Source organism: Pan paniscus, chromosome 5 (assembly GCF_029289425.2).
Source record: "Pan paniscus chromosome 5, NHGRI_mPanPan1-v2.0_pri, whole genome shotgun sequence".
Taxonomy (NCBI): Eukaryota; Metazoa; Chordata; class Mammalia; order Primates; family Hominidae; genus Pan; species Pan paniscus.
Genome location: NC_073254.2, coordinates 90,654,257 through 90,682,116, shown reverse-complemented (window position 1 = coordinate 90,682,116; position 27,860 = coordinate 90,654,257). Strand labels below are relative to the sequence as shown.

The 27,860-nt window shown below is 39.0% G+C and overlaps 1 protein-coding gene and 1 pseudogene across 4 annotated transcripts in view; both read right to left on the bottom strand.

The window, feature by feature from the left end:
* The window catches only part of SMAP1 (small ArfGAP 1), a 193,518-nt gene extending 166,344 nt beyond the window's left edge, over positions 1 to 27,174 (bottom strand). For 2 of the 4 annotated variants that reach the window (XM_034962326.3, XM_034962330.3), the window contains exon 1: positions 26,740 to 27,149. In XM_034962326.3, coding sequence (XP_034818217.1) covers positions 26,740 to 26,857 — 118 coding nt within the window. In that variant the 5' untranslated portion in view covers positions 26,858 to 27,149. Of the gene's footprint in view, positions 1 to 26,164; positions 26,598 to 26,739 lie in introns of those variants that run through there. The other 2 variants (XM_034962322.3, XM_034962324.3) reach the window with 2 other exon arrangements.
* LOC103784639 (transmembrane protein 192-like) lies at positions 275 to 20,826 on the bottom strand (annotated as a pseudogene).
* Positions 27,175 to 27,860: the final 686 nt, after the last annotated feature.

Below are 27,860 nucleotides of genomic sequence, written 5' to 3'. Positions count from 1 at the left end.
TTGTTGTTTAAATTATACCTTTGATCCTAAGATAAACCAAGCAGTTAAATAATTTCAAAAAGTAAACAACAGACATTATCCTCAAGTTATTAAGGTGTTTACAAGGTACCTTTACCCCCAAACCCTATATAGTATACAGCCACACAGGTGAGAACCAAATTCAGGTTTCCAACAAAAATTATAAAATGCTATTCAGCAAAAGCTGCAATTCTCTATGGCAGCTTGTGAGATTACTCTGGATTCTTCTTCAATTGCTGTCAAGACTGTAAGCCTCTCACATTCTACTTGGCTAACAGGCTAGGTCCAAGGAAGTGAGAGCCAACAGTCACTCAACACTTCATTGTGTCGCTTCATATATACTATTATGTCTCCTTGCTTTTCAACAACTTCTTCTAGGTTTCAAATAGTCCTGAATCCAGTCTCTGAGGTAATACTGCTGGGTTAAGTACAGATTTTTCCTTCTTCAAGTACATCAGGATATGGCTTAGCTTTATTAAATTTCCAGATTTTCACTGTGTAAATGAGCAGACACATCAGAAAACAGATCAGCACCAGGGCCAGGATGGCCAGAAGGAGATCAAGATATAATCTGATCTGCGGGTTTCCAGGAAGGAATGCTGCAACACAGTATGAAGAGAATTATTGTGTTGCCAGTGGAGTGTATCATTAACGCAAATCTCTTGAGATGCCTTATCCGTCAGTAGATCAAGTTATAGCCTCGATTTCTGAGTTTGCTGTGGTGATACTGGATGTAGCATTCAAGATGTAAACAGAAAATCCACCACAAAGTAACTTTCCAAAGGATTACAACCATTTGAACTTCAAGAGGGTTGGTATAGTTTCCTGGGCACCTGTCTTCATTTAGATTAGGGTAAGAACAAACCACATCTGTTAAAAATGCTAAAAATAACACAACATGAATAAACAAAAGATTTGTTATGATGACTGTAGGAAAAAGATAGAATCAGGGTCTAAAATGAGCTTCTAGTGAGTAATGTTAAGAGAAGCTGGGTATCCAAAGATGGGTCATCTTCAATACTTTGAGTGATACCCAAGAAACCCCTTAAATTTTTAACCAATTTTGCTTTAAATATATGAGTCTCAAATCAACTTCCAGGTCTCACAGTTTTTCATTTTCTCAACTCCTCCATCCTTCCCCCCAATGCCATTTTCCAAAGCTGGAGGCCAAAGCTTTAGCCAACCTGGCCTTTCCACCTGTCAGAATCAATATTGTTACAATGTCCACACTACCCAAAGCAATCTACAGATGCAACGCAATCCCTATTAAAATAGAATGATGGCCAGGCACGGTGGCTCATGCCTGTAATTCCAGCACTTTGGGAGGCCGAGGCAGGCGGATCATGAGGTCAAGAGATGGAGACCATCCTGGCCAACAAGGTGAAACCCTGTCTCTACTAAAAATACAAAAATTAGCTGGCTGTAATGGCACACACCTGTAGTCCTAGCTACTCAGGAGGCAGAGGCAGGAGAATCGCTTGAACCTGGAAGGCAGAGGTTGCAGTGAGCAGAGATTGCACCACTGCACTCCAGCCTGGTGACAGAGCAAGACTCTGTCTTAAAAAAAAAAAAAAAAGAAGAAGAAGAAGACATTCTTCACAGAAATCCTAAAATTTACATGAAACCACAAAAGACCCAGAATAGTCCAGGCAACAAGAACAAAACTGGAGGAATCACATTACCTGACTTCAAATTATACTACAGATCTTCTAAAACAGCCTACCAAAACAAAAACAAATTATAGTACATAGCTATAGTAACCAAAACAGCATGGTACTGGCATAAAAATAGACACATAGGCTGGGCGCAGTGGCTCACGCCTGTAATCCCAGCACTTTGGGAGGCCGAGGTGGGCAGATCATGAAGTCAGGAGATCAAGACCATCCTGGCTAACATGGTGAAACCCCGTCTCCACTAAAAATACAAAAAATTAGCCGGGCATGGTAGTGGGCACCTGTAGTCCCAGCTACTCGGGAGGCTGAGGCAGGAGAACAGCGTGAACCTGGGAGGCGGAGATTGCAGTGAGCCAAGATCACGCCACTGCACTCCAGCCTGGGCAACAGAGCGAGACTCCATCTCAAAAACAACAACAAAAAATAGACACATAGACAAATGGAATCGAATAGAAAACCCAGAAATAAATCCATACATCTAGAGTGAACTCATTTTTGACAAAGGGGCCCAGAACATACATTGGGTAAAAGAGCAGTCTCTCCAGTAAATGGTACTGGGAAAACTGGATATGCATATGCAGAAGAATAAAACTAGACTCGTATCTCTCACCATATTCAAAATTCAAGTCAAAATAGATTAAAGGCTTAAATCTAAGACCTCAAACTATGAAACTACTAAAACATTGGGGAAACTCTGCCCAGGCAAAAATTTCTTGAGTAGTACCCAACAAACACAGGCAACCAAAGCAAAAATGGACAAATGGGATCACATCAAGTTATAAAGCTTTGGCACAACAAAGGAAACAACAAAGTGAAGAGACAACCCACAAAATAAGATAAGATATTTACAAACTCTCCATCTGACAAGGGATTAATAACCAGAATATATAATGAGCTCAAACAACTCCATAGGAAAAAATATAATAATCTGATTTTAAAATGGACAAAAGATCTAATCAGACATTTCTCCAAAGAAGACATACAAATGGCAAACAGGTATATGAAAAGGTGCTCAACATCACTGATTATCAGAGAAGTGCAAATTAAAATTACAATGAGATATCATCTCACTCCAGTTAAAATGGCTTTTATGCAAAAGACTGAAAATAACAAATGCTGGCATGGATGTGGAGAAAAGGGCAAATTAGTGCAGCCACTATAAAGAACAGTACGGAGATTCCTCAAAAAAACCAAAAATAGACCTACCATACGATCCAGCAATCCCACTGCTAGGTATATACCCAAAAGAAAGGAAATAATTATACTGAAGAGATACCTGCACGGCCATGTTTATTGTGGCACTATTCACAATAGCCAACATTTGGAAGCTACCTAAGTGTCCATCAACAGGGGAATGGATAAAGACAACGTGGTACATATACACATTGGAGTACTATATTCAGCAATAAAAACAAATGAGGTCCTGTCATCTGCAACAACATGGATAGAACTAGAGGATATTATGTTAAGTGAAATGTCAGGCACAGAAAGACAAACTTCTCACATTCTCACTCTTTTATAGGAGCTAAAAATTAAAACAATTGAACTCATGGAGATAGAGAGTAGAATGATGATTACCAGAAACTGGGAAGAGTAGGGGGTTGGTGCAGAGGGCCACAGAATTGAGATGGTTAATGGGTTTAAATATATAGTTAGAATGAGTAAGATCTAGTATTTGATAACACAACAGGGTGATTACAGTCAATAATAATTTATCACACATTTTAAAATAACTAATAGTATAACTGTAATGTTTGTAACATAAAGAAATGATAAATGCTTGAGGTGATGGAAACCTCATTTACCCTGATGTGATTATTATGCTTTGTATGCCCATATCAAAATATCTCATGTACCCCATATATATATCCACCTACTATTATATGTACCCATAAAAATTTTAAAAAAATCAGTGAAGTAGAAAACCAAAAAGCCACAAAAAAGTCAATGAAAATAAAGACTGATTATTTGAAAAACATCAATAAAATAGGTAAATCTCTAGCATGGCTGATGAAGAAAGAGAGAAAATACAAACTACCAATATCAGCAATGATAGAAGCGACATTACTACAGATTCTACAGATATAATAAGGGAATATCATAAACAACTTTATGCTATAAGTGCACCAACTCCTTGAAAGACACAAATGAGCTCTCTCCAGAAGGAAAAGATAACCTGAATGGCCTAATATCGATTAAATAAACTGAATCTGCTCAGCAAAAAACAAACAAAAACTCGAGGCCCAGATAGCTTTCCTGGGGAAATCTACCAAACGATTAAGGAATAGTGTCAGTTCTATACAAACTCCTCCAGAAATTGAGGGGAAAAAAAAAACAGTGGGGAAGGGGGGAAGGGGGAGGAGGAGAATACTATCTAATTCATTTGGTGAGCCTAAAATTATTCTGATACCAAACCAGACAAAGATATCACAAGAAATAAAACCTACAGTTCAACACCCTTCATGACAATATGTAAAATCATAGCAAATCAAATTCAAAAAAATATATATATATATAAAAGATACATCAAGACCAAGTGTAGTTTCTCCCAGGAAAGCAGTTTAATGTGTGAAAATCAATGTAGTTCAATATATTAAAGAACTTAAAAACCGGCCGGGTGGCCTGTAATCCCAGCACTTTGGGAGGCCAAGGCGGGCGAATCACCTGAGGTCAGGAGTTCAAGACCAGCCTGACCAACATGGAGAAACCCCATCTCTACTAAAAATACAAAATTAGCTGACCGTGGTGGTGCATGTTTGTAATCCCAGCTACTCAGGAGGCTGAGGCAGGAGAATCGTTTGAACCCAGGAGGCGGAGGTTGCAGTGAGCCGAGATCGCACCATTGCACTCCAGCCTGGGCAACAAGAGCGAAAGTCCGTCTCAAAAAACAAAAAAAAAGATTTTAAAAACTATATGATCATCTCAAAAGATGCAGAAAAGCATTTGATAAAATTCAACATACATTTCTGATGAAAATTCTCAGCAACCTAGCAACAAAGGAAATTTCCTCAACTTGATAAAAGGTATCTGTAAGACTTTTACATAAAAGATAAAGTCTGAACCCTTTCTCCCTTAGTATCAGGAACAAAACAAGCAAGTCCAGTTTCACCACTTCTTTTTACTAAAGGTTCTAGTCAGTGCAATAAAATAAGAAAAAGGAAATAAAAGGTATTCAAATTGGAAAAAAGCAAAAATTGCCTTTATTCGAGGATGATAATTGTCTAGGTAGGAGACCTAATAGAATCCACGAAAAAAGCTATGAAAACAAATAAATGAGGTTAACTAAGTTGCAAGATGTCCTAAGTATGCAGCAACCTACGGTATTTCTATATACCAGTAATAATCAGAAATTAAAATTTTTAAAGTATCTTTTACAATAGCATTAAAAAATAAAACCTTATGGAAAAATCTAACAAAAAATAAGCAAGGCCCATACACTGAAAACTATAAAATACTGCCAAGCAAAATTAAGTAAGATCTAAATAATTGGAGAGATATATTTTGTTCAGATTGGAAGACTCTATATTAAAAGATGTCAATTCTCTCTCAAATGGATCTACAGACTCAAATGATTCCCCATTGAAATCTGAGATTATTTGTAGAAATTGACAAAGTGATTCTAAAATTCATATGAAAATTCAAGAAACCTAGAATAGGCATAACAACTTCGAAAAAAATAACAAAGTTGGAAGACTTACACTACCTTACTTACTTCCAGGCTTATTAAGAAGCTACAGTAATAAAGACTGTACAATACTGGCATAAAGGCAGACAAACAGATCAATGGAACATAATAAATTTCAGAAGTGCTCCCTCCTGGACATACATGGTCAATTAACTTTTTTAAAAAGGTGCAAAAGGAGAAAGACTAATCTTTTCAAGAAATGGTTCTCAGGCCGGGCACAGTGGCTCACACCTGCAATCCCAGCACTTTGGGATGCTGAGACGGGTGGATCACCTGAGGTCGGGAGTTCAAGACCAGCCCTGCCAACATAGTGAAACCCCATCTCTACTAAAACTACAAAAATTAGCCAGGCGTGGTGGCGCACACCTGTAATCCCAGCTACTTAGGAGGCTGAGGCATGACATGAGAATCACTTGAAGCAGATTGGGAGGTAGGGTATGCAGTGAGCCCAGATCGCACCACTGCACTCCAGCCTGGGTGACAGAGTAAGACTCTGTCTAAATGTTCTCAAAGGATCAAATATCCATATGCAAAAAAAAAAACTTTGATCCATATCTTGTATCATATATAAAATGCAACTCAAAATGGATCATGGACTTAAATATAAAACGTAACACTGTAAAACTTTTAGGAAACAATATATGAGAAAATCTTCGGGATCTAGGGTTAGGCAAATTGTACTTAGACTTGCTAAAAATACAGTCCATAAAAAAATTAATAAATTGAACCTCTTCAAAACTAACTTTTCTTCTATGCAAGACCATGTGAAGAGGATGTAAAGTTAAGCTACAAAGTAGGAAAAAGTATTTGCACATATCTGACAAACAACTAGTATCTAGACTATATAAAGCACTTTCAAAACTCAACAGTAAAAAACAAAATCTATTTAGAAAATGAAACATGAACAGACATTTCACTGAAGAGGACATACAGATGGAAAACTGGCACATGAAAAGATGTTCAACACCATAAACCACTAGGAGAATCCAAATTGAAGCCAATATCACTGTTACAACACATCTAACATAATTACTAAAATAAAAAACAGTCACAACACCAAATGCTGGCAAAGGACAAACTAAATAGCTCACATCATTAGTAGATGTATAAAATGGTACAACCACTTTTGAAAAGTTTGGCACTTTTTTTATGGATCTAAGCATGCAATCACCATACAACCCAGCAAACTGCACTACTGGGCACTTACCAGAGAAATAAAAACCTACATCCACACAAAAATCTATACAAAAATGTTAACAGCAGCTTTATTTTTAATACTAAAAAACTACAAACAGTCCAGAGGTCCTTCAACAGATGAATGGTTAAACAAACTATGGTACAAACATATCACAAAATTCTATTTAATAAAAAGAAAAGAACTATTAACAGACGCAACAACTTGGATGTGTCTTGAAAGAATTACACTGAGTAAGGCCGATCCCAGAAGGTTACATATTGCATGATTCTATTTTTATAACATTTTTGAAATGGCAAAATTTTGGAAGTGAAAAACAGATTCATGGATGCTATGGGTTAGGAATGGATGTGTGGGGTGGGACAGAGAAAAGTGTGTGTGGTTTTAAGAGGGCAACACAAGAGATTCTTGTGGTATATAACTGTTCCATATCTTGACTATGGTGGCAGATATATGAATCTTCACTTTTGATAAAATTGAATAAAAATACATGCACACACACACACACAAATTACTGTACAAGCAAAACTGCAGAAGTCACAGTAAGATTGGTGGGTTGTATCAACATCAGTATCTTGGTTGTGACATTCGTCTATAATTTTACAAGATGTTACCATTAGGAGAAACTGGGTCAAGTGTCTATGTATTTTTTTAATCATCCAACATATATTCAACTGTGATTCACACATTATAGTTTCTCTACGTATGTTTTGATTCATAGCTTTCCTTCCATCCCAAACATGCAGCAAAAGAGTAAAGAAGCTATTATCTCAACTAAATGGTGGCAAAAAAATGACCACTATTCTTAAGCTAACTTTACTCTTCAAAACAGAGAAGCAAAATACTAGAAATACTCAATGCCCTACATTGAGAAAAATGTACTATAATCATTCAGCAATAAATATATAAGTTGCAGCAAATTACATGGTACAATAAAATCTTAATAACCTAAAATCCTACTAAATATATTTCCCTTGGTTAACTGGAATTGTTTTTTGAGAAACTGCTGTAATGTGAAAAGAATACATGGCAAAGAAATTCATCACAAATTTAAGAAAATGATTACTTCATGAAAATGATAATCCTCATTTTTTAAAATTTAAAAATTAAAACAGCACTGTCAAACTGTACTTTCCATGATGCTGGAAACATTCTATAATCTGCATTATCCAACACATTAGCTCCTAGCCACAGTGGTTATGAAGCCTAGAAATAAGGCTACTGGAATTAAGAAAGTGAATGTTTAAATTCGGTTAAATAGCCTTATGGCTAGTGACTTCCACACTGGACAGGACAAACCGAGAACTTACAGAAAAACTTAAAAAAAACACAGAGAGACAGCCACAATGTAAAAATCATCATCATCAGTATATTAGGTCAATATTTCTCAAACAGGGCACTACTGGCATTTTGGGCAGAATAATTCATTGTGCAGAACTGTCCCAAAGAGAATATTCCTTTCAAACGATAAGGGTATTTTTTCCCAAGTTTAGTTTTATGACAACTTTTGAAATTACAGAGTATTATTACATTCAAAGAAATGACTAAAGCTGTTAAATTCACAGCAATAACACATTTTCACCAACAGAGGGCAGATATATGTTATAAAACCACCACTTCGTATATACTGTATTCAAATATTTAAGAAGCCCAATTGTACTGAAAAGACACTATTATATTCATTTATACAAAAAGAATTGTACTTCTGTAAGAAAGCAAATGTGCTAAAAAAGAAATGTGTGTTTTTTCAAAAATACACTGACCAGTCTCCCAGAAACCAATTTTTGTCAACTGTATCAGTTTATTCAAGAGTTAACTATAATTCCTCAAACAAAACAAAGTAACCCCGACAAAAGTTCCATTAAGCCTTATTTCAAGGGCCATTTACACCCATATTAATAACATTCCTTCCGCTGCGAAACAAATTCCAAACAATTTTCTTCACAGACCACATAAGTTGTCAGAATCCCAAGAGAAAATACGTATTTGTTTCAAAAGTAAACTAAACACAGAAAACAAAACAAGCAATGAAATGTGGCAAAGGTGTTAAAAATGGTAAAGGACTGCCTAAGAAAAGCATAAAAATACTAAAGATTCACTTTCTTAAATCTTACTGCACTGCATAGCAGGTAAAAAAACAGACTCTGAAGCAATTTGGGTTCAGCTTCACCACAGAAATTTTCATAAGAGCTTAGAAAATAGTTTTAATGTCTACCAAAAAATACAAAAATCAAATGGCGTTTTCTAGTTCCTCTGATGGTGGTGTACATCTGTAGTCCCAGCTACCTGGGAGGCTGAGGTAAGATCATTTGAGCCCAGGTGTTTGAGGCTGCAGTGAGCCATTGTGGTGCCACTACACTCCAGCCTGGGTGACAGAGTGAGGTTCTGTTTTAAAAAAATAAAATAAAATAATAAAAAAATTAAAAAAACCTCTTCTCCCAAGGCTTCTCTGTTCTGGTTTTCCTTACAGTCTTCCCTCACAAAGAACGGGACGATTCTACTTCATCCCATTGCCTCTCTACAAAATCTTCATCATTGACCCTCTGGTTAGACAAGTGTTGAATGGAGTAATATGGCTTTAGGAAACACTTCTATGCCGATAACTCCCAAATCAACAATTGTCCCTTTGTCTATTTTCTCCCTGACATTTCTGCCCAGTACTTACACCTGTCTTCAGAAAGGTACGTATAAAGCACGTCCACTAAGTATATGCACAAACCTGTTTACCTGGTTATTCCTACATGAAATAGCTTTGCCATTCTCCTTTAAGTTTGATTTCACTCTTCCTCAAGAACTACCTCTTTTATTAAAAACCTTCCCCAGCCCCCATTCTTGGTGATTTTTACTTTCTCTGAATTTATTTAACATCTAAAGCTTGCATTACACTTTCCAGAATACACTCTGTGTTTATGGCCTGCCTCTTTAAAGTAAAGGCTCCTCAGGGCAAGGTAGGGTAGGGTTTCTGCTGTGTATCTCTCACTAATGTCTACTCCAGTGAATCAGCAGATAAAAAGTTAAAAAAAAAAAAAAAAGTATTAACTACTTTATTTTCCTGAGGCTTCCATCAAGTATTTTTGCACTGGTCTAGTCTCAGAATCTGTTCAATTACATTTTTTACCAAACAAAATATAATTCACAAATGCTTCCTGCAAAGTAATAAAATGAATGAGTGCTCAAAAAAAAAAAAACTAAGACCTGGCATAATTACCAAACACCTACTCATTTATCAAACCCTTACTTTGTGCCAGACATTACTTCACAAGCTCAGTTAATCCTCACAACCCTGTGACACAGGTATTACCATTCTACATGTAATGACACTGGAGCTCATAAAGTTTAAATACCACATCCCCACCAAGAAGAAGGAAGGAGGGAGTGAAAGGAAAGAAAGAAATCAGAGCCAGCAGTGGGAGAGCTGAGCCTTCAAAACAGAGCAGTGAGCTTGCAAAGCCCATGTTTTCCCTATCCTAGTGTGCCTCTAAAAGAGAAGAGCAGAGCAGTGACTACTAACCCACAGACAACTGGAGGAAGAATATTACACACGAAATATTACCATATAACTACTTTTTTTTACTTTATCACATAAACTTGGGTAGAAGGAATAAAAATGTAAACAAGTTCAAAATATCATAAGGACACTGAAAAACTTAGAAAGTTCTTTAAGGAACTAATAAAATCTACACATACAGCATTCACTCCCCTGAAATTTTTTAAATGTTAGTTTACTTTGGCAAAGAAGTTGAACTTTGGTGATCATTTAAGGATTTGGTGATCATTAGAATGTTATAAAATAAAAGGAGAAATGAAAATGAAGCTTAATTTTTAAGAATCCATAATCCTTGCTTCACCTGATGGTCTTAAAGTTTATCCCTTGCCAAATCTATAATTTCTTTCTTTGCCCAGGTGACTTAGGATCCTTAAAAAAATCAGCTTAAAATTTCAAAAGTCTGATCAAGCACAGTAAAGCCCTCTTTATTTTGTTCACCCCTTCACCAATGCTCTAGTGCTTTCCATCTATCTGTACAATCTCTCTCAAACACAAAAATATTTACAAATACCTCTTATTTCCACGCTATTTACAGATTTATATAGAGATAACCATTTGTTCCTAGTTAACATTGCAGATGACAACAAATATCATCCCAAATTTTGAAAACATGTTTACATTATTGCCAAATTTATGTTTGAATAAATTGGCTAAATAAATAATAGATAATCCTTGCTCACTCTGATAACCAATTATCTTGTTAATATGCTGCCATTACATAGATAACGGTTTGGTTAAGCATAAAAACCCACAATTTACCTCCCTTCTCACTGTGCACAAGGACTGAATTTAAAGAGAATGAAAAGATTAAAAAGTTGGGTGCTATCTTTTGTGAAGGTCAAGGGTAACACATTAATACGTGACCTGACAAAGTAACAGACAGATTTCCAGACTTGGGTTCACTCCCATGTTCTCTCACTGTTCCATTGCTTTTAACAAGTCATTTAACCTCTTTTATCTCTCTAGTATAGCAGACTCGAACAGATACCATACAGGTCTCTTGTATCTCTAAACTTTCAACAATTCCATAATTACTGAAAAATATATAGATATAGATCTGAAACTGAAAATATTTTTCCAAAATGCTCAACCCACTTATTCACGGTCTTATGGGTGGAATATGGAGATGAATGGTGTGGCCCACCAGGATACCCAGAAGAATGAATGCTGTCTGGAATTTTGTGTTCTCTTGGCCCAATGACTGGTCAAGAGAGAAATGTGAAAAGGGTTGCCAATCCCACCCTCCCAAAATGTAGGGGCAAATCCTAACAGAATAGAAATGACCAATGAGCACATTAAAAAATGTTCAATATTCGCAGTGGCTCATGCATGTAATCCCAACACTTTGAGAGGCCAAGGCGGGTGGATCACAAGGTCAGGAGTTCAAGACCAGCCTGGTCAAGATGATGAAACCCCGTCTACTAAAAATACAAAAAAAATTAGCCAGGCGTGGTGGCGGGCACCTGTAATCCCAGCTACTCCAAAGGCTGAGGCAGAAAACTGCTTGAACACGGGAGGCGGAGGTTGCAATGAGCTGAGACTGTGCCACTGCACTCCAGCCTGCGCGACAGAGTGAGACGCCGCCTCGAAAAAAAAAAAAAAAAAAAGTTAAATCTTAAGAGTATCAAGAAAATGCAAAATAGTATAACATTTTCACCAACTGTATTAAGGAAGCCTTTTAAAAATATGAATACCCAGTAACAGACTGGGTACAATAAGTCAGCCACTCTTTTTTTGACATGGAGTCTCACTCTGTCGCCAGGTTGGAGTGCAGTGGCACGATCTCCTTTCACTGCAACCTCCACCTCCCAGGTTCAAGTGATTCTGCTGCCTCAGCCTCCCAAGTACCTGGGATTACAGGCACGTGTCACCACGCCTGGCTAATTTTTGTATTTTTAGTAGAGACAGGGTTTCGCCATGTTGGCCAGGCTGGTTATGAACTCATGACCTCAAGTGATCCGCCTACCTCGGCCTCCCAAAGTGCTAGGATTACAGGCATGAGCCACAGCACTTGCCTAGCCATTCTTTAGATAGTAGTGGTGGGAAGGTAAACTGGTCCCAACACTTCTGGCAATACAGATCAAACGGGTTTTAATCTGGTATACTCTTTAACATGGACCTTAGATTTTATTCTGAAAAAAAAAGTGTGCACACAAAGCTTTATAGCAGCAGTATATGTAACCACAAAAGTTAGAAAACATACCAATCAGTGGAGAGGGATTATTTTTTACAAACTTTTAAATTATTTTAAAACATTTACTATTAGCCAATATTCTGTGCAGAGGGCCGGGCGTGGTGGCTCACACCTGTAATCCCAGCATCTGGGGAGGCCAAGGCAGGTGGATCACTTGAGGTCAGGAGTTCGAGACCAGCCTGGCCAATATGGCAAAACCCCATCTCTATTAAAAATACAAAAGTTAGCTGGGCGTGGTGGTGGGCGCCTGTAATCCCAGCTACTTGGGAGGCCGAGGCAGGAGAATCGCTTGAACCCAGGAGGCAGAGGTTGCAATAAGCCAAGATAGCCCCACTGCACTCGAGCCTGGGCGACAGAGGGAGACTCTATCTCAAAAAAAAAAAAAAAAAAAAAATCTGTGCAGAGAATAACCTTAAATCCCCTATGATGTCCCACTATCCTTATTTTCAGCAAATGACTTCATCAACTAATTGTCCCCTCACATTTCAGACCCATCTTACTCTCTCACAAATTGATCCATATTCTTCCTGATCTTTTTTCTCCTGTCAAAAGCTAACCATTTCATTTGTATTTTAAATTTTCTCAAAACCTTGCATTAATATATTGCCTAGATATGCCACACTTGCTTCTTAGAGAACTTGCTTGCTCTTAGTCATGAAAAAGGAACCCCTACCTGCTATTCCTGCAGCTCTATTAGCACCTAATAGAAAATCCTGCACCTAGAGACATCAAAAAACCTGATGTTCTAAAGATTCCACAAGCAACTTTAGAGCTGTGTATGAATAACACAACTCCTCAAGAAAAACAAAACATTAAACCACTGTTTTCCATAATGTTTTCAAAGTACTCATTAGTATTCTAATTGACTTGGCACACACAAATAAAAAACACACACACACACAAAAGGCACCAAAGGTTTTTCATTCTTTAAACCAGCATCAAGAAGTTTATCACTTCTGCAAAATCTTTACTCAGACCATTAAATTTATTTTCAAGGAAGATGAAAATAACTTTAGGAGTGTATATGTTACAAAAATTCAAATAAAAGAATTGAGAAACTGCTACATAATCTACAGTAACTGTTAACATCAGCAAAAGAAGTAAACAACATATTTGTATGTTTTTTGTTTTTGTTTTTGAGACAGGGTCTTACTCTGTTGCCCAGGTTGGAGTGCAGTGGCACAATCATGGCTCACTGCAGCCTTGACCTCCTCAGGAGATCCTCCTACCCTAGCCTCCCAAGTAGCTGGCACCACAGGCACGTGCCACCACACCCAGCTATTTTTTTTTTATTTTATTTTCACTTTTCGTAGAGACAGAGTTTCGTCATTTTGCCAAGGCTGGCCTCGAACTTCTGGGCTCAAGTGAGTCACCTGCGTTGGCCTCCCAAAGTGCTGGGATTAGAGGTGTGAGCCACCATTCCTAGCCTATGCATTGTTTTTTTTTTTTTTTAAATAAACTCCCTCATCCCAATCCTTAGCAACCACTGACCTGTTTTCTGTCCCTATAAGTTTTATCCTTTTATTTAATAGAAATCCATGTAATTATGGCCAGGCGCAGTGGCTCACAACCGTAATCCCAGCACTGTGGGAGGCTAAGGCGGGCAGATCACCTGAGGTCAGGAGTTCGAGACCAGCCTGGCCAACATGGCAAAACCCCGCCTCTGCTAAAAATACAAAAATTAGCTGGGTGTGGTGGCATGTGCCTGTAATCCCAGCTACTTGAGAGGCTGAGGTAGGAAAATCACTTGAACCCAGGAGGCAGAGGCTGCAGTGAGCTGAGATCATACCACTGCACTCCAGCCTGGGAGACACAGTGAGACTCCAACTCAAAAAAAAAAAAAAAAAACCAGGAAATCCATGTAATTGTAATGTATACTCTGTAGTCTTTTGTGTATGGATTCTTTTGTAAATATAATGTTTTTATGACTCATCCACTAGTTCATTGCTTTGTACTGTAAAACATTATTCCACTGTATGGACGCACTATTTTCTTTATCCATTTGTCAACTGATAAAACATTTGAATTGTTTCCAGTGTTTGGCTATTATGAATAATGCTGCTATGAACATTCAAGTGCTTGTTTTACTTTGTCTTATTATTAAGTTGCATTATTTCTTTAGATATTCTGAATAAAGGTCCTTACCAGATAAAATATTTTTCCCAGCCATCTATGACTTTTAAGTGTCTCTTGAAAAGCAAAAGTTTTTAATTTTGATGAAGTTCATTTTCTCAATTTTAACTTTATGGAATATAATTTTGTGTCCTATCCAAGAATCCTCTGCTTAATTCAAGGTCCCAGAGATTTTCCCCCATGTTTTCTTCTAGCAGTTTTATAGTTTTAGCTCTTAAATTTAGTTTTATGATCCATCTCAAATTAGTTTTTGTGAATGGTCTGAGGTAAGGTTCAAGGTATTATACATTCTGTTGTTGTTGTTGTTGTTGTTGTTGTTGTTGTTGTTGAAAAGACTATCCTTTCTCTCCATTGAGTTACCTTGGCACTTCTGTTAAAAACTGACCATAATATGTGAGTCTATTTCTGGACTATGTATTATGTTCCACAGATAACTATAGCTTTTTAATAACTGTTAAAGGCAGGTTGTGTAAGACCTCAAACATTCTTTTTGTTTTTCAATGTTTTGATTTTGGAAGGTCCCTTGCATTTCATTAAAAATTTTAGAATCAGCTTGTCAGTTGCAACAAAAAAAGCCTTCTGGGATTCTGACTGGAATTATGTTGAATTTAGAGACTAATTTGGAGAGAACTGACATCTTAAAAATATTGAGTCTTCTAATCCATGAGCATGATATCTCTGATACCTCTCTCCACTTCTTTAGGTACAGTATTCATTAATTTCTCTCAGCAATCTTCTGTAGTTTTTGGTATACAGGTCTTGCACATATTTTGTTAAATTTATCCCACAGTTTTCATATTGTTATGCTATTATAAATCATAATTTTTATTTCAACTTCCAATTATTTGTTGCTAGTATATAGAGTTACTTTTTCTATAGTCACTTTATTTCTGTAAACTTAATAAACTCAATTATTCATTCTAATAGCTTTTCTATAAATTTCTTAGGATTTCCTACATAAATGATCCCATTGCAAAGAGATCGTTAAATGACTCTTGCATGCATGTATTTTTAAATAGGTCCTGTGAGAAAGGCTAATTTAAGTAGTACTTCATCATCCCATACCATCTTAAATACACCCAACTCTGTACCACTTATAAAAATCTAGATTCTGGCCAGGCGCGGTGGCTCAAGCCTGTAATCCCAGCACTTTGGGAGGCCAAGGCAGGCAAATCACTCGAGGTCAGGGGTTTGAGACCAGCCTGGCCAACACAGCAAAACTCCGTCTCTACCAAAAATACAAAAATTAGCCGGGTGTGGTGGCACACACCTGTAAGCTACTCCAGAGGCTGAGACAGGAGAATCGCTTGAACCGGGGAGGCAGAGGATGCAGTGAGCCGAGATCATGCCAATGCACTCCAGCTTGGGCGACAGAGTAAGACTCCATCTCAAAAAAACAAAAAAAAAAACAAAAAATCTAGATTCCATATATAATTTTTATCACAAATCCACTTTGGTAGGCAGAATAATGGCCCCCAAAGAAGTCCTGTTCTATCCTTGGAATCTCTGTGAATAACTTAAGGACACTGAGATGGCAGTATTGTCCTGTATTACCCAGATAAATCCAAAAGGTCATAAACATGCCAGAGAAGATGTAATGATGGAAGTGGAGGGCAAGGAGGAGCAGAATCAAGGATGACACACTGCTAGTTTCAAAGATGGAGGAAGGAGCCATGAGCCAAGGAATGCAGGTGGCCTCTCCAAGCTGGAAAAGAAAACAGATTCTCCCCTAGAACCTCCAAAAGGAATGCAAGCCTGCTAACACCTTGCCTTTAGCTCAATAAGACTCTTTTTGGACTCTGACCTGCAAACCTGCTAAAATGATAAATTTGTATTGTTTTAAGCCATTCAGTTTGTAGGATTTTTTAATAGCAGCAATAGGAAATTAATATACTGGTGATGATCATTTCACTTAAACATTCTTCTGTTAATTTTTTTGTCACTGTGCACCATCATCACCCTACACCAAAAGCAACTTCCAAGAGTAGAAATGCATGAACTAAATAACGCCCTAGGCTAAACATAATTTTTATGAATTTTTCCTATAATGGAAGATAAAGCTATCCCAAATATTATTTCCCACAGAATTCCCCTTATTTTCTTAAGTTTAGGCTTGAGCTCATCACTGCTCAATGAAAGGCACTCTTTATAAAAGATCAATAAGAGACATCTGAAGGTCTACCATCAATCACTTGGATCTCTAGTCAAATGGAGACCAAAAATTGCTGGGGTATAGGGGCCACAGAGAATGGAAGATTATTAGAATTACTTTTAATTCTCTTTCCTTCGGACCCTCAAGGTCCTCACATTTATCACTCAAAATATATGTAAACATCAAATTAGCATGTTTCCAAGAGCACTTTATCTAAGCTCTGTTTTAAGTGAAATAATTTTAAAAATCACTTCTATATGATACTGTAACTAAATGCCACTCCAAGTTAAACACAGTTCTACCTAACATCTGAGTAACTAAATGCCACTCCAAGTTAAACACAGTTCTACCTAACATCTGAGGTAGAAATACTGACATTAATAGTAAGGAAGCATTACAGTGAAAAAATTTTAAACAAAAGGACTCCTCAACCTGTGGGGAAGAGTTGTATGAGTTGTGTGATATAGCTTGGGATAATTAAAGATAATACTAGGTAAATTTGCTCAGCAAGACCTAAATCATCAGTGAAAAGCTTTAAATAAAAACTATAAAAGTTTGATGACAATCCATATCTCAATAGGACTCAAAAAATAAACTCTCAATAATGTAATTTTTTAATAATAATAGTAAACACTGACATAGAAGTCACAAGGTATGCCGTGAAACCCCGTCTCTACTAAAAATACAAAAAATTAGCTGGGCACGGTGGCGGGCGCCTGTAGTACCAGCTCCTCGGGAGGCTGAGGCAGGAGAATGGCATCAACCCGGCAGGCAGAGTTTGCAGTGAGCCGAGATCGAGCCACTGGCACTCCATCTCAAAAAAAAAAAAAAAAAGAAGTGACAAGGTATGGGATTCAAGAAAGAACACAGACCATACAAGGTTGAAATAAATCTTTGCAATAAGGATTAAAGAGAACAAGGACAACTGGTCACTAAGCAAGTCAGAGGCAAAGCTTGGACTGAATCCTAGCTTTGCTCAACCAAGCTAGTGTTCTTTCAATTCTATCATGCTGTTTCTATGGTTTAAAAAGCCCAGGTAGATGACCAGTATCTGACCTAAGGATATAGCAAAAAAAAAAAAAAAAAAAATTATATATATATATGAAGACAAAACAAAAAACAAAGAAAAACACTAAAGCACTTATCTGTGGACTCAGTAAGTTTCTAAAATAGAGTTTACGCAAGGTGAGGTGGCTCACACCTCTAATCCTAGCACTTCAGGAGGCCTAGGCAAGAGGATTGCTTGAGGCCATGAGTTTGAAAGCCCAAACAACATAGCAAGGCCCCTCCCCACCACACCCAACAAAAAAATTTTTTTTAAATTAGCCATACATGGTGACAAGCCTGTAGTCCCAGCTACTTGGGAGGCTGTGGCAGGTGGATCACTTGAGCCCAGAAGTTAGAGGCCGCAATGGGCTATGATCACGCCACTGCACCCCAGCCTGGGCAACAGCATGAGACCCTGTCTCTATAACAAGGAAAAAATAAATAAATAAAATAAACTTTAGTGATGAGACAAAAATTCCAATTTGTTTAAATTGGTATTTTGAAGTTATGGTGGTTCTGCTATTAAATGCAAGGAGGGAAACTAAAATGAAGATATTGTCCACATTTGAACACATTTGGCAATAATCTGAGAAAAACCTTAAGTTAGCCGAAGGTGACAGTCTTCCCAACAACAATCTCTTACATCACAAATTTCTACAACAAAAACAGGTGTTTTATCTATCATACCATCAAACATAGTTAACAGCACAGACTATATCTCCTGGGCTCAAATCCTGACTCTACAGTTCAGATTCCCACCCCTATCTCATCTCAATAAAATCACAATTTCCCCAGGTTATAAAAGCCTCTAATGCTCATCCTTGCTCCTCCAGACTGTACCCTTATTAGCAGGCTAGGTTATAGAGCCAGCACAGATATACTGAGGCTCCAACATGTCCTGTATAATATACTGGAAGAAAATATATATTACCAATTATGCTTCGAGTTCCCCAAGACCACCCTCATGTTCAGTAATTTGCTAAGAAGATTCAAAAGATTCAATATACAGTTGTACTCATCGTTATGATTTATTATAGCAAAAAGATACTAAGCACAATCAGCAAAGGAGAAAGGCACAAAAAGTCCAGGGGAAATTAGGAGCAAGCGTCCGGGTGCTCCCTTCCAGTTGAGTTGCAATGAACACACTTAATTCTCCCAGCACTGAGCTGTGACCACACATGTAAAATGATGCCAACCAGGGAAGCTCATCAGAGACTCAGTGCCAAAGGTTATTAGGGAGACTGGTCATGTAGGTACCCCTGGCTGGCACATATGCCAATTCCAGAATCCCAGAAGAAAAGCAGATATTCAACATAAACCACATTTATTATACAAACAACTTAGGCACAATGACAGACTCATTACTTAGGGTGGTGGGACCATCCCCAAGATTCCCCTCAGATGTCAGCCAACCACCGCAAGGCCTGCTTTGTTAACTCTTTTCTCCACACCAATGACTAACAGATCCTTTTGAGCATGAACCTTATCTACCTATCCCCTGCTAATCCCCAGGTCCTAAGAAAGTGCCAGTCACTCCCCTCCAAGTTGTTTTTTTCTTTTTTTTTTTTTTTTGAGATGGAGTCTCGCTCTGTTGCCCAGGCTATAGTGCAATGGCACGATCTTGGCTCACTGTAAGCTCCGCATTCCGGTTTCAAGTGATTCTCCTGTCTCAGCCTCCCCAGTAGCTGGGATTACAGGAGTGCACCACCACACCCAACTAATTTTTGTATTTTTAATAGAGATGGGGTTTCACTATGTTGGGCAGGCTGGTCTCAAACGCCTGACCTCAGGTGATCCACCTACCTCGGCCTCCCAACATGCTGGGATTACAGGTGTAAGCCACTGCTCCAGGCCTCCTAAAATTTTTTTAATGAAAAAATTTCTGGCTCCACTACTTTAAGTTCTGTGTACCTGGGTAATAATATTACCTACCTCAAAGGTTGTTTTGAAGATTATATGAGTTAGTATATGTAAAGTGTGAAGTACACCATCTCTGGTAAAAAAAAAAAAAAAAAAAAAAAACACTATATAATTTGTGAGTATATATGTAATGTTATTATTTGCTTTTTTTTTTTTTTTTTTTAACATTCTCCAGGTCACAATGGAGCTACCCTATCTCTAAACTTCTAATGAATCTACCAATGTAAACATAGATTAGAAGTTAACTGGTAATTGTTTCATGTCTACTGAGATCTCTAACTAGCTTGTAGACAACTATATCCAAAACTTTTTGCTTTTGTTTTTTTGAGATGGAGTCCCACTCTGTCGCCCAGGCTGGAGTGCAGTGGCGCCATCTCGGCTCACTGCAATCTCCGCCTCCAGGGTTCAAGCAATTCTCCTGCCTCAGTCTCCCGAGTAGCTGGGACTACAGGCATGTGCCACTGCACCTGGCTAATTTTAGTATTTTTAGTGGAGACAGGGTTTTGCCATGTTGGCCAGGGGTGGTCTCAAACTCCTGGCCTCAGATGATCCACCTGCCTCAGCCTCCCAAAGTGCTGAAATTACAGGCATGAACCACTGCACCCGGCATCCAAAACTTTTTTAACACACACAGTAGTATCTAACGTAGTACTTAATCTTTTTAGTGCCCAGAAAATATTGATTTATCAACAAAATTAAATGTCTGTTAAATCAACTCTTTACAGTGGTAAGAATGTAAGGCGGTCAACTCTTCTGATAATAACTACAAAATGGCCTCCAAGTTTCTTTGATCTTCTTGCATTGAGAAAATTGAGAAACTGAACTAAAATGGCTTAATTCTAATCCGTGAAAAGACGATTAGTAGAAGCGTTTGAAATAAGCAAAAGGGGCTGGGTGTGGTGGCTCACACCTGTAATCACAGCACTTTGGGAGACTGAGGGAGGCAGATCACTTGAACCCAGGAGTTCAAGACTAGCCTGGGCAACATGACGAAACGTGGTCTCTACAAAAAATACAAAAATTAGGTAGGCATGGTCGCACACATCTGTAGCCCCAGCTACTTGAGAGGCTGAGGTGGGAGGATTGCTTGAACCAAGGAGGGAGAGGTTGCAGAGGGCCTACATCGCACCTCTGCACTCCAGCCCAGCGACAGAGTGAGACCCTGTACCAAAAAGAAAAAAAAAATGCCAAAGCACTTTTTTGAGTTTATAAAGTATATAGTTTCAAATATTCTACTTTGCCTTAAAGAGAGCATGGATTCAAGTCCGTTATAGGTTAATAAAGGTGGAGAAAGATATATATATATATATATATATATATATATATATATATATATATCTTGTAAAGCAACAATTTAGGAGATGTAAGTCTCCTTAATTAATGAAGTCAAGTACTGAAAGTTTTATCTTAAACAAACAAACAAACAAACAAACAAAAAAGACAAAGAAGAACTGTGAAGAACAAAAGGAGGGGAGACAACATGCAGCCCAAATTTTAAACTGATGAGTCAGAGACCAATGGTTTCCATCCCAGCTCTGATACCAGGGCTCTGCCCAATCAGGAAAAACCTCGAGATCAGCAGAATTACAAGAACAACAGACCCATCAGACTGAAGTTTCACATTTTGAGGAAACTTTTAGATTGGCAAATTTCTTTAGGTGAATTATAATCAGACTTTCACTTATATAAATTTGTCCTATAAGCATCAACATCATAATAAACACCAGTTCCCAAGGTGAACTTTACTTTTTAGTAAATATTACTACACTTTAAAAGTAACAACTCTAAAATATCAAAGACTTAATGAAAAACATGAACTCTTGGGTTGGCTCTTGCAATCAAATGGGCTCTACACGTTTCTACTTTTTGAAAAAGTTAGAAAGCTAAAAGACTCCCTTGAAGGCAAGGTATTGGACATAATTAGGATCTGCCAATTATCTGCACATGGAAAGCACAAGTGGGACAGAGGCCACATTCCTACAGAAAGGGCAACTAACAAAAAACGTCTACAGACACTAAGTGGTTGCAGCTCCATAGGCCTTATTCCCCCATCAGCATGCCAGTCTCCTGGGTGAGAAGCAGTTATGACAGTGGTGCAGTGGTAGCAGTGGTGGTATGTGTGGCCTTGAAAGCAGTTCAGCAGTGGCTCCCTGACTTTCCCTCTTCCAGCCCTTCCAATGACTTGGTAAGTACCTGATTCCTGAAAATAGCTACAATGGATCTCTTTCCTGCTCTATACCCTGACTTATATATTGACATTGTGTGAATTTAGGTCCTCTTACCCTCTTCTTGGACCACTGTTCAACATCTCCTAACTCAGGATTTGCCTGCAATCCTCACTATCCCAGTTCTTCCTCTGACCTGAGACTACCAAAACTGATCATGCTTAAAGAAAGCTTATCTAGTAAGGGCCATATGGAAACTTCTTCTGTTCTTTCATACTGGTACATGTGTGTGTGCAGCTGTGTCCTTTAATTCCTTCTCTATCTGATGAAATCCCACTCCACCTTCAGAACCTAGCTCAAATGAAGACTCCTTCTGTGACTGGTCCCAACAGGGTCACTCCACATGCCACTCCCTTTCACAGGTGCACTCCCTTCCACACACCCTGCTGCCTGCCAGGGGCTCTGTGCTCATTCATTCACACATTCATTCATTCAAAAAATATTTGCTAAGTTACATTTGCCTACCACATGTCCTGAAAACTGGGGATACTACCCTAACCAAGATAAACAAGGTCTCCTCTCTTACAGCTATAATCCAGCAGGGATACAGTATACCCCATAATTACCTAAATAATGTTTAATTACAATTGTGATAAGTGCAATACAAGATTCAGGGTGTTGTCTTTTATGTATAAATGGAAGCCTAACCTAATCTCAGAGGATCAAGGAGAATTATTTCCCTTGAAAAGACATTTAAGCAGGAATTGAAAGATGAGCAAAAGCTGAGCAGGCAAAAACTTGTTAGAAAGCTTCCCAGGCAGAAGAACAGCACGTGCAAAGGTCTTGAAACAGCATTCTAGGAACTGTAGAGACCACCAACGGGCAAAAGTCAAGGTGCAAGGGGAACAACAGCCCAAAATAAGTATAGAGGTAGTTATTTCTTAAAACCATTATTACAAGCACTTAGCACATCGTTTTAGAATCATTTATTTGCAAAAACACAACCCACACTAAACAAACTCCTTTAGGTCTTACAAATTTTTTTAGCTCTCTTACCTAATACAATATCTAACAGTGTGTCTTCAAGTCAAGATCTGCAGAACGAAGAAACGAGTGTTTGATCTCAGCAATGAGCTTACCCTCTCAATATCAGACAGGCTAAACAAAACAATCTCTAGAGTTAAAAAACCTTATGTTTCTGACTACCCAAAATTGAATGGGCAAGAGACTCACTTTCATACCAATTTAAACATGCTCAAAATCAAACCTAGCAAAAGATGGAAACAGACCAAATGTTCATCAATAGACGGATAAATTGTGGTCTATCCATACAATGGAATATTATTCAGCCATAAAAGGAGTGAGGTACCGACACATGCTACAAAATGAATGAACTTTGAAAACATATGAAGTGAAAGTCAGAAACAAAAGTTCATATGTTGTATTATATTAAATATCCAGAACAGCCAAACCTACAGAGATAGAACATGCAATAGTGTCTGCCAAGGGCTGGGGAGAGGGGATAGTGGGAAGAAACTGCTCAATGTGAATTTTATCTATATGTTTTGTTTTTGTTTTTGTTTTTCCCTGAGATGGAGTCTTGTTCTGTCACCCAGGCTGGAGTACAGTGGCGCAATCTCAGCTCACTGCAACCTCCGCCTCCCAGGTTCAAGCAATTCTCTTGCCTCCGCCTCCCACGTAGGGATTACAGGTGCCTGCTACCATGCCTGGCTAATGGTTTTTGTATTTTTAGTGGAGACGGGGTTTCACTATGTTGGCCAGGCTGGTCTTGAATGCACTTTTAAAATCTCAGAAATATACATTAACAAGCATGGGACATGTCAATGTGGTACCTGCCAAGCCCAGCGATGTTTTCTAGGAGCCCTACTCAGCCAAGTTCAGGCTACTCCTGATGTCCAACACAAGATGCCCTATTCAGAGCATGTGAAAGAATAGAGAAGTGAAAAAAAAAACAAAAATCAAAGCTAGAATTACCTGTAGATAACACTTTAAATACTGAAAACTAAACTTGAAGCTGGCAAGGCATTCCCAGTCCTCACTGCTCCCTAAAGTGCCACCAACTAATAACCAACAAGAGCTGCTTTAAACTCCCACTGAGTCATGAATGCAGCTAGGAGAGAGGAGGAGTAGTTCCATCTGCCTGTTCTTAAATTCTCCAGTTGTTCAACAGATTTGGTAAGAGCAGGATCAAGAGCAGGAAACTGGCGCCTATGCCATCCTTTTCTCCTTCGTTGCTTCCTAAATACTGTCAATCCAGGAAACACAGCTGGTGATTCAGTAAGAAAATGTCAAAACCCAATTGACATACCTCTACCAACTATGATAAGGCAAGATAATACAGGCACCTCAAATCCTAAGCTTTAGTTTTGGTACATATTCTCAAAGATCAGTGGAAGGAGCTTCTTTGAAAGAAAGAAAATTGAGTTAACTAGGAAATAACTTTGAAATACAGTACATGAAAAGTTTGATGCAATTTACTAGACAGTGAAGAAAATATCAATACATACACAGAATGAAACTTCTTAGTAACTGAGCTGTAGAGTAAGACCTTTAACATATCTTTTAAAAGTACTATATTTATTATGTCATCCTAGCATATAGATCCAAATCATGTAACAAGCCAAGAATTCTACTAAAAAAGCCTCCATAATGTACTTCAACCTTACCAAATACTCAAAAACTGTGAAAATATATTTACATCAATTGCTCTATCATGTCGAATTTTTCAATTACAACCATGAAATCAAGTCTAATTAAATCAATAAGTGGCCTTACCTGTGATTTTTTGCCTGAAAGATCAAGATAAAACAATTAAATTATTTACAAGATCATTTTAATATTCTTCTAGATTTAGGAGCAACAAGAAAAAAATAATCCTTGTAAATTATACTGTGGAGTTCATGCCCTTCAAGCTGCACCCTTGTACTCTTGATACCATTCTCTTCTCTCTCACTTCCTTCACTTCTCAAAACAAGTAAACCAACAAAAGGCCAGACAAAACCAAAATACAAAAGACATTCATTCAATATATATCTACTGATTTCCGTGGCAATACAAACATTGAGCAAAACGAATACTTCCTATTCTTCAGGTCCAAAGAAGTAAAACTTTTGATCCTAATTTAAGAAGCACATGATTCTCTTCTCCCCACCCCAAAAGAGTAAATAAAAAAAAAAGTTAACATGGTTAATGGCTTTTAAAAATCTGTATTATTTTAAAAAGCATTAGTGAAAATCTGATTTTATAAAGTACTTTTTTGGAGACAGAAATTTGAACAAAAATTAAATTATTTTTAATAATGTCTGTAGATGAAGGAAGGTTAATTCTGAAACTGTTACTATTCGACTTTTAATGAACAGATTTAATATTTACCAGCATCTCTAATTAACCATGTTATTACTCAAAATGACAAAATGTGTACTATTTAGCTTCAGCTTCTTTCTTCTTCTTGGCCTTTTAAAGGACCATTTTTCAGTGTTTTGCTAGTGCAGTCAATGAGCAAGCAACTGAGCCTAAACACAGTGCAGAACTCCCAAATAACCACACACAATCAAGTTACTAGGAAAACAAATATTACAAGAACCAGGCATGGACTTTGTAAAAACTCATCACCTGAAAAGGTTACATAGGATAAATATAATCTTGACTCAATCAAGTTACTATATTGAAAAGTGCTTCATAAAAATAATCTAGTTACAGTATTCCCGCATGATTCTTCTAGTAATTCAGTACCTGTTACGACAGTGAAGTAACCTGCTGATGCTGTGTGGCTCAGTCTAGTCAAATATTATCAGCCTACTGAAATGTGACTCATTTATATAGTATTGAGATAGAACAGTAAAGCTTCAGGAAAAGTCTAAGTCAAATAACACAGAAATCTTAAAGGACATTCCCCAAAGAGACTGTCTCCTGCTTTAGAGAACTACCCTATTTCTCACCCAATAACGAAATAAACCAATTAAAAATATACACGATCTTTTCTTAACTACACAAGACATTTCTTTAAAAAAAAAAAAAAGAAATATTTCCCTTGAGATTACTTACAAGACATTAAACATAAATCAGATCTCCAAACACAAAACATAGCAGCTAAAAATAGTCTATCTATTTCAAAGGCTGAAGCAGAAGCCCTCCAACCGAACAAACTAAAATTAGGTTTTTTCCATCTCTAGATCTTTAAAATGAACCTTCAGCATTTATGAGGTACACAAATCAGTGTCCACATATTCTCCCAAACTAGCTGGTCAGAGAAAACCTAATTACTAAAATCTTCAGAAATACAAACCCACCGTCCTCCAAGAGACGCATGTAATGAAATTCCTCTTCATTCTGGCTAAAAACCAGACTAAAAAACAATACTACTACTAATCAAGACCTTTATCCAATTAATTTATTCCGTAAAACTCAAACCCACCGAAAAAGACCACCATACTCTTTTTCAGGAAGCAGAGATAAAAGCCTTGTACAAAAGCTGTCAGGTGGGCAGGCAGGTAGGGCTCCATCTAGGAGACCAAGAATCCGAGCCCGGAGTGGGAAGACGTGGTCACACCGGAGGGTAGAGGAGGGGATCCAGACCTAAGCGCGGCCCCACCCACAGAGATAGCTATGAGCAGAGCTAGGAGGGCAACTCTCTAACCCTAAGCTCTGCCCAGACCCGTGCCCGGTTCCGCGCTCCCAGCCTCGCTCCTACCCCCAGCCCTGTGGAGGGTCCGAGCATCGCTACCCCGGCACCTGCTCAAACCCGTGTCGGGGAAGAGGGGAGGCTGGGGCCACTGACAGGGCCTGCGGGCCTGACCTCGCCGCCGCCTCTGGCGGACTTGAGGGTCGACAGGAGCCCCGCGCCCGCCCGCTCAGCCACCCGCCCTCCAGTCAGGGCAGGAGCCGGCCAGCGAAGCCGAGGCGTCCGCTCGGGCCCCGAGCGCCGCAGCGGCGGGAAGGTCACCGGTCGCAAGAGGCCCCGACCGTGGGCAGCGACGACGTCCAAGCTACCTTTGGCCTCGCAGTCGGCGCAGTACTTGTTGTCCTCCTCCCTCAGAAGCTTGGATAGGATGAGCTGGTGCTGCTCGTTCAGCTTCTGAGCCTTCTCCCGACAGGAGCGCGTCGCCATCTCGGCAGCGGGGCGGGGAGCCCGGGGCAGCTACGGCGGCGGCGGACGCTGGCTGGAGCCGGGCAGAGTGAACGCACCTGGCGCCGCCGGGACCGCGGGCGGACTCAGCCCAGGAAGCGGCAGCGGCAGCTGGAACGGGAGGAGGGGCGGCGGCGGCGGTGGCGGTGGTAGCGCCGACGTGTCCCGCCTCCCTGCCCGGCCTGCCGGCACGCACCACCCTAGCCGGCGAGGGGAGGGGGAGGGGGACTGGGTCGCGCCGAGGCTTCCGGGTGGCGCGGAGGAAGGAACCCGGGCGCCGAGCGCGCTGCGCATGCGCCGAACCTACGGGGCCCGGGCTGCCGAGTCTTTTTGCAAAAAGGCCTTCTGCCCAAGGTGATTCCCGAAAGGTAGCTGGCACTGCCTCATACGAGCTTTCCCCCCTTTTGAGATGTGATGGTCCGCAAGGGTCTCTAGTAAAACCCAGTAACGGAAGACCTTTTACAGGAAGCCTACTTTGACTTGCCCATTTGCCTTTGCTCTTGCTGGCACAACATTGGAAATGCAGAAATAACTAGCGACTGGGTGGGTTCATTTACTCATTCGAGGTTTATTCGCCTGCAGTTTAGAAGCTGGAGACACGGATGGAATAAAAGAGGAAAAACGGTCTCTTACATTTTAAGGGCAAGAAATAATCTAGTAGTGACATGTATTAGGGGATAACATTTCATTGAGTGATTACTCTGTTAAACGAACTGTTAGCTCATTTAACCCTTTCCCCAACTTTATGATATTGTTATCCTCATTACACAGGGGAGGAAAGTGAGGCATAGAGGAGTTAAGTAACCTGACCAGATTACAGAACTACTAGTGGAGGAGTTGAGATTTAAATCCAAAGCAGTCTGGCTCCAGAGTCTGAAAGACCTGGCAGTAAGCCCTTCCATAAGGGGGAAAGTGTGACCAGGAACCCAAGTACTAGGCGGTGATACTTTAACAAGAAGCTGTGTAAATAGTGATCCTTAATGCA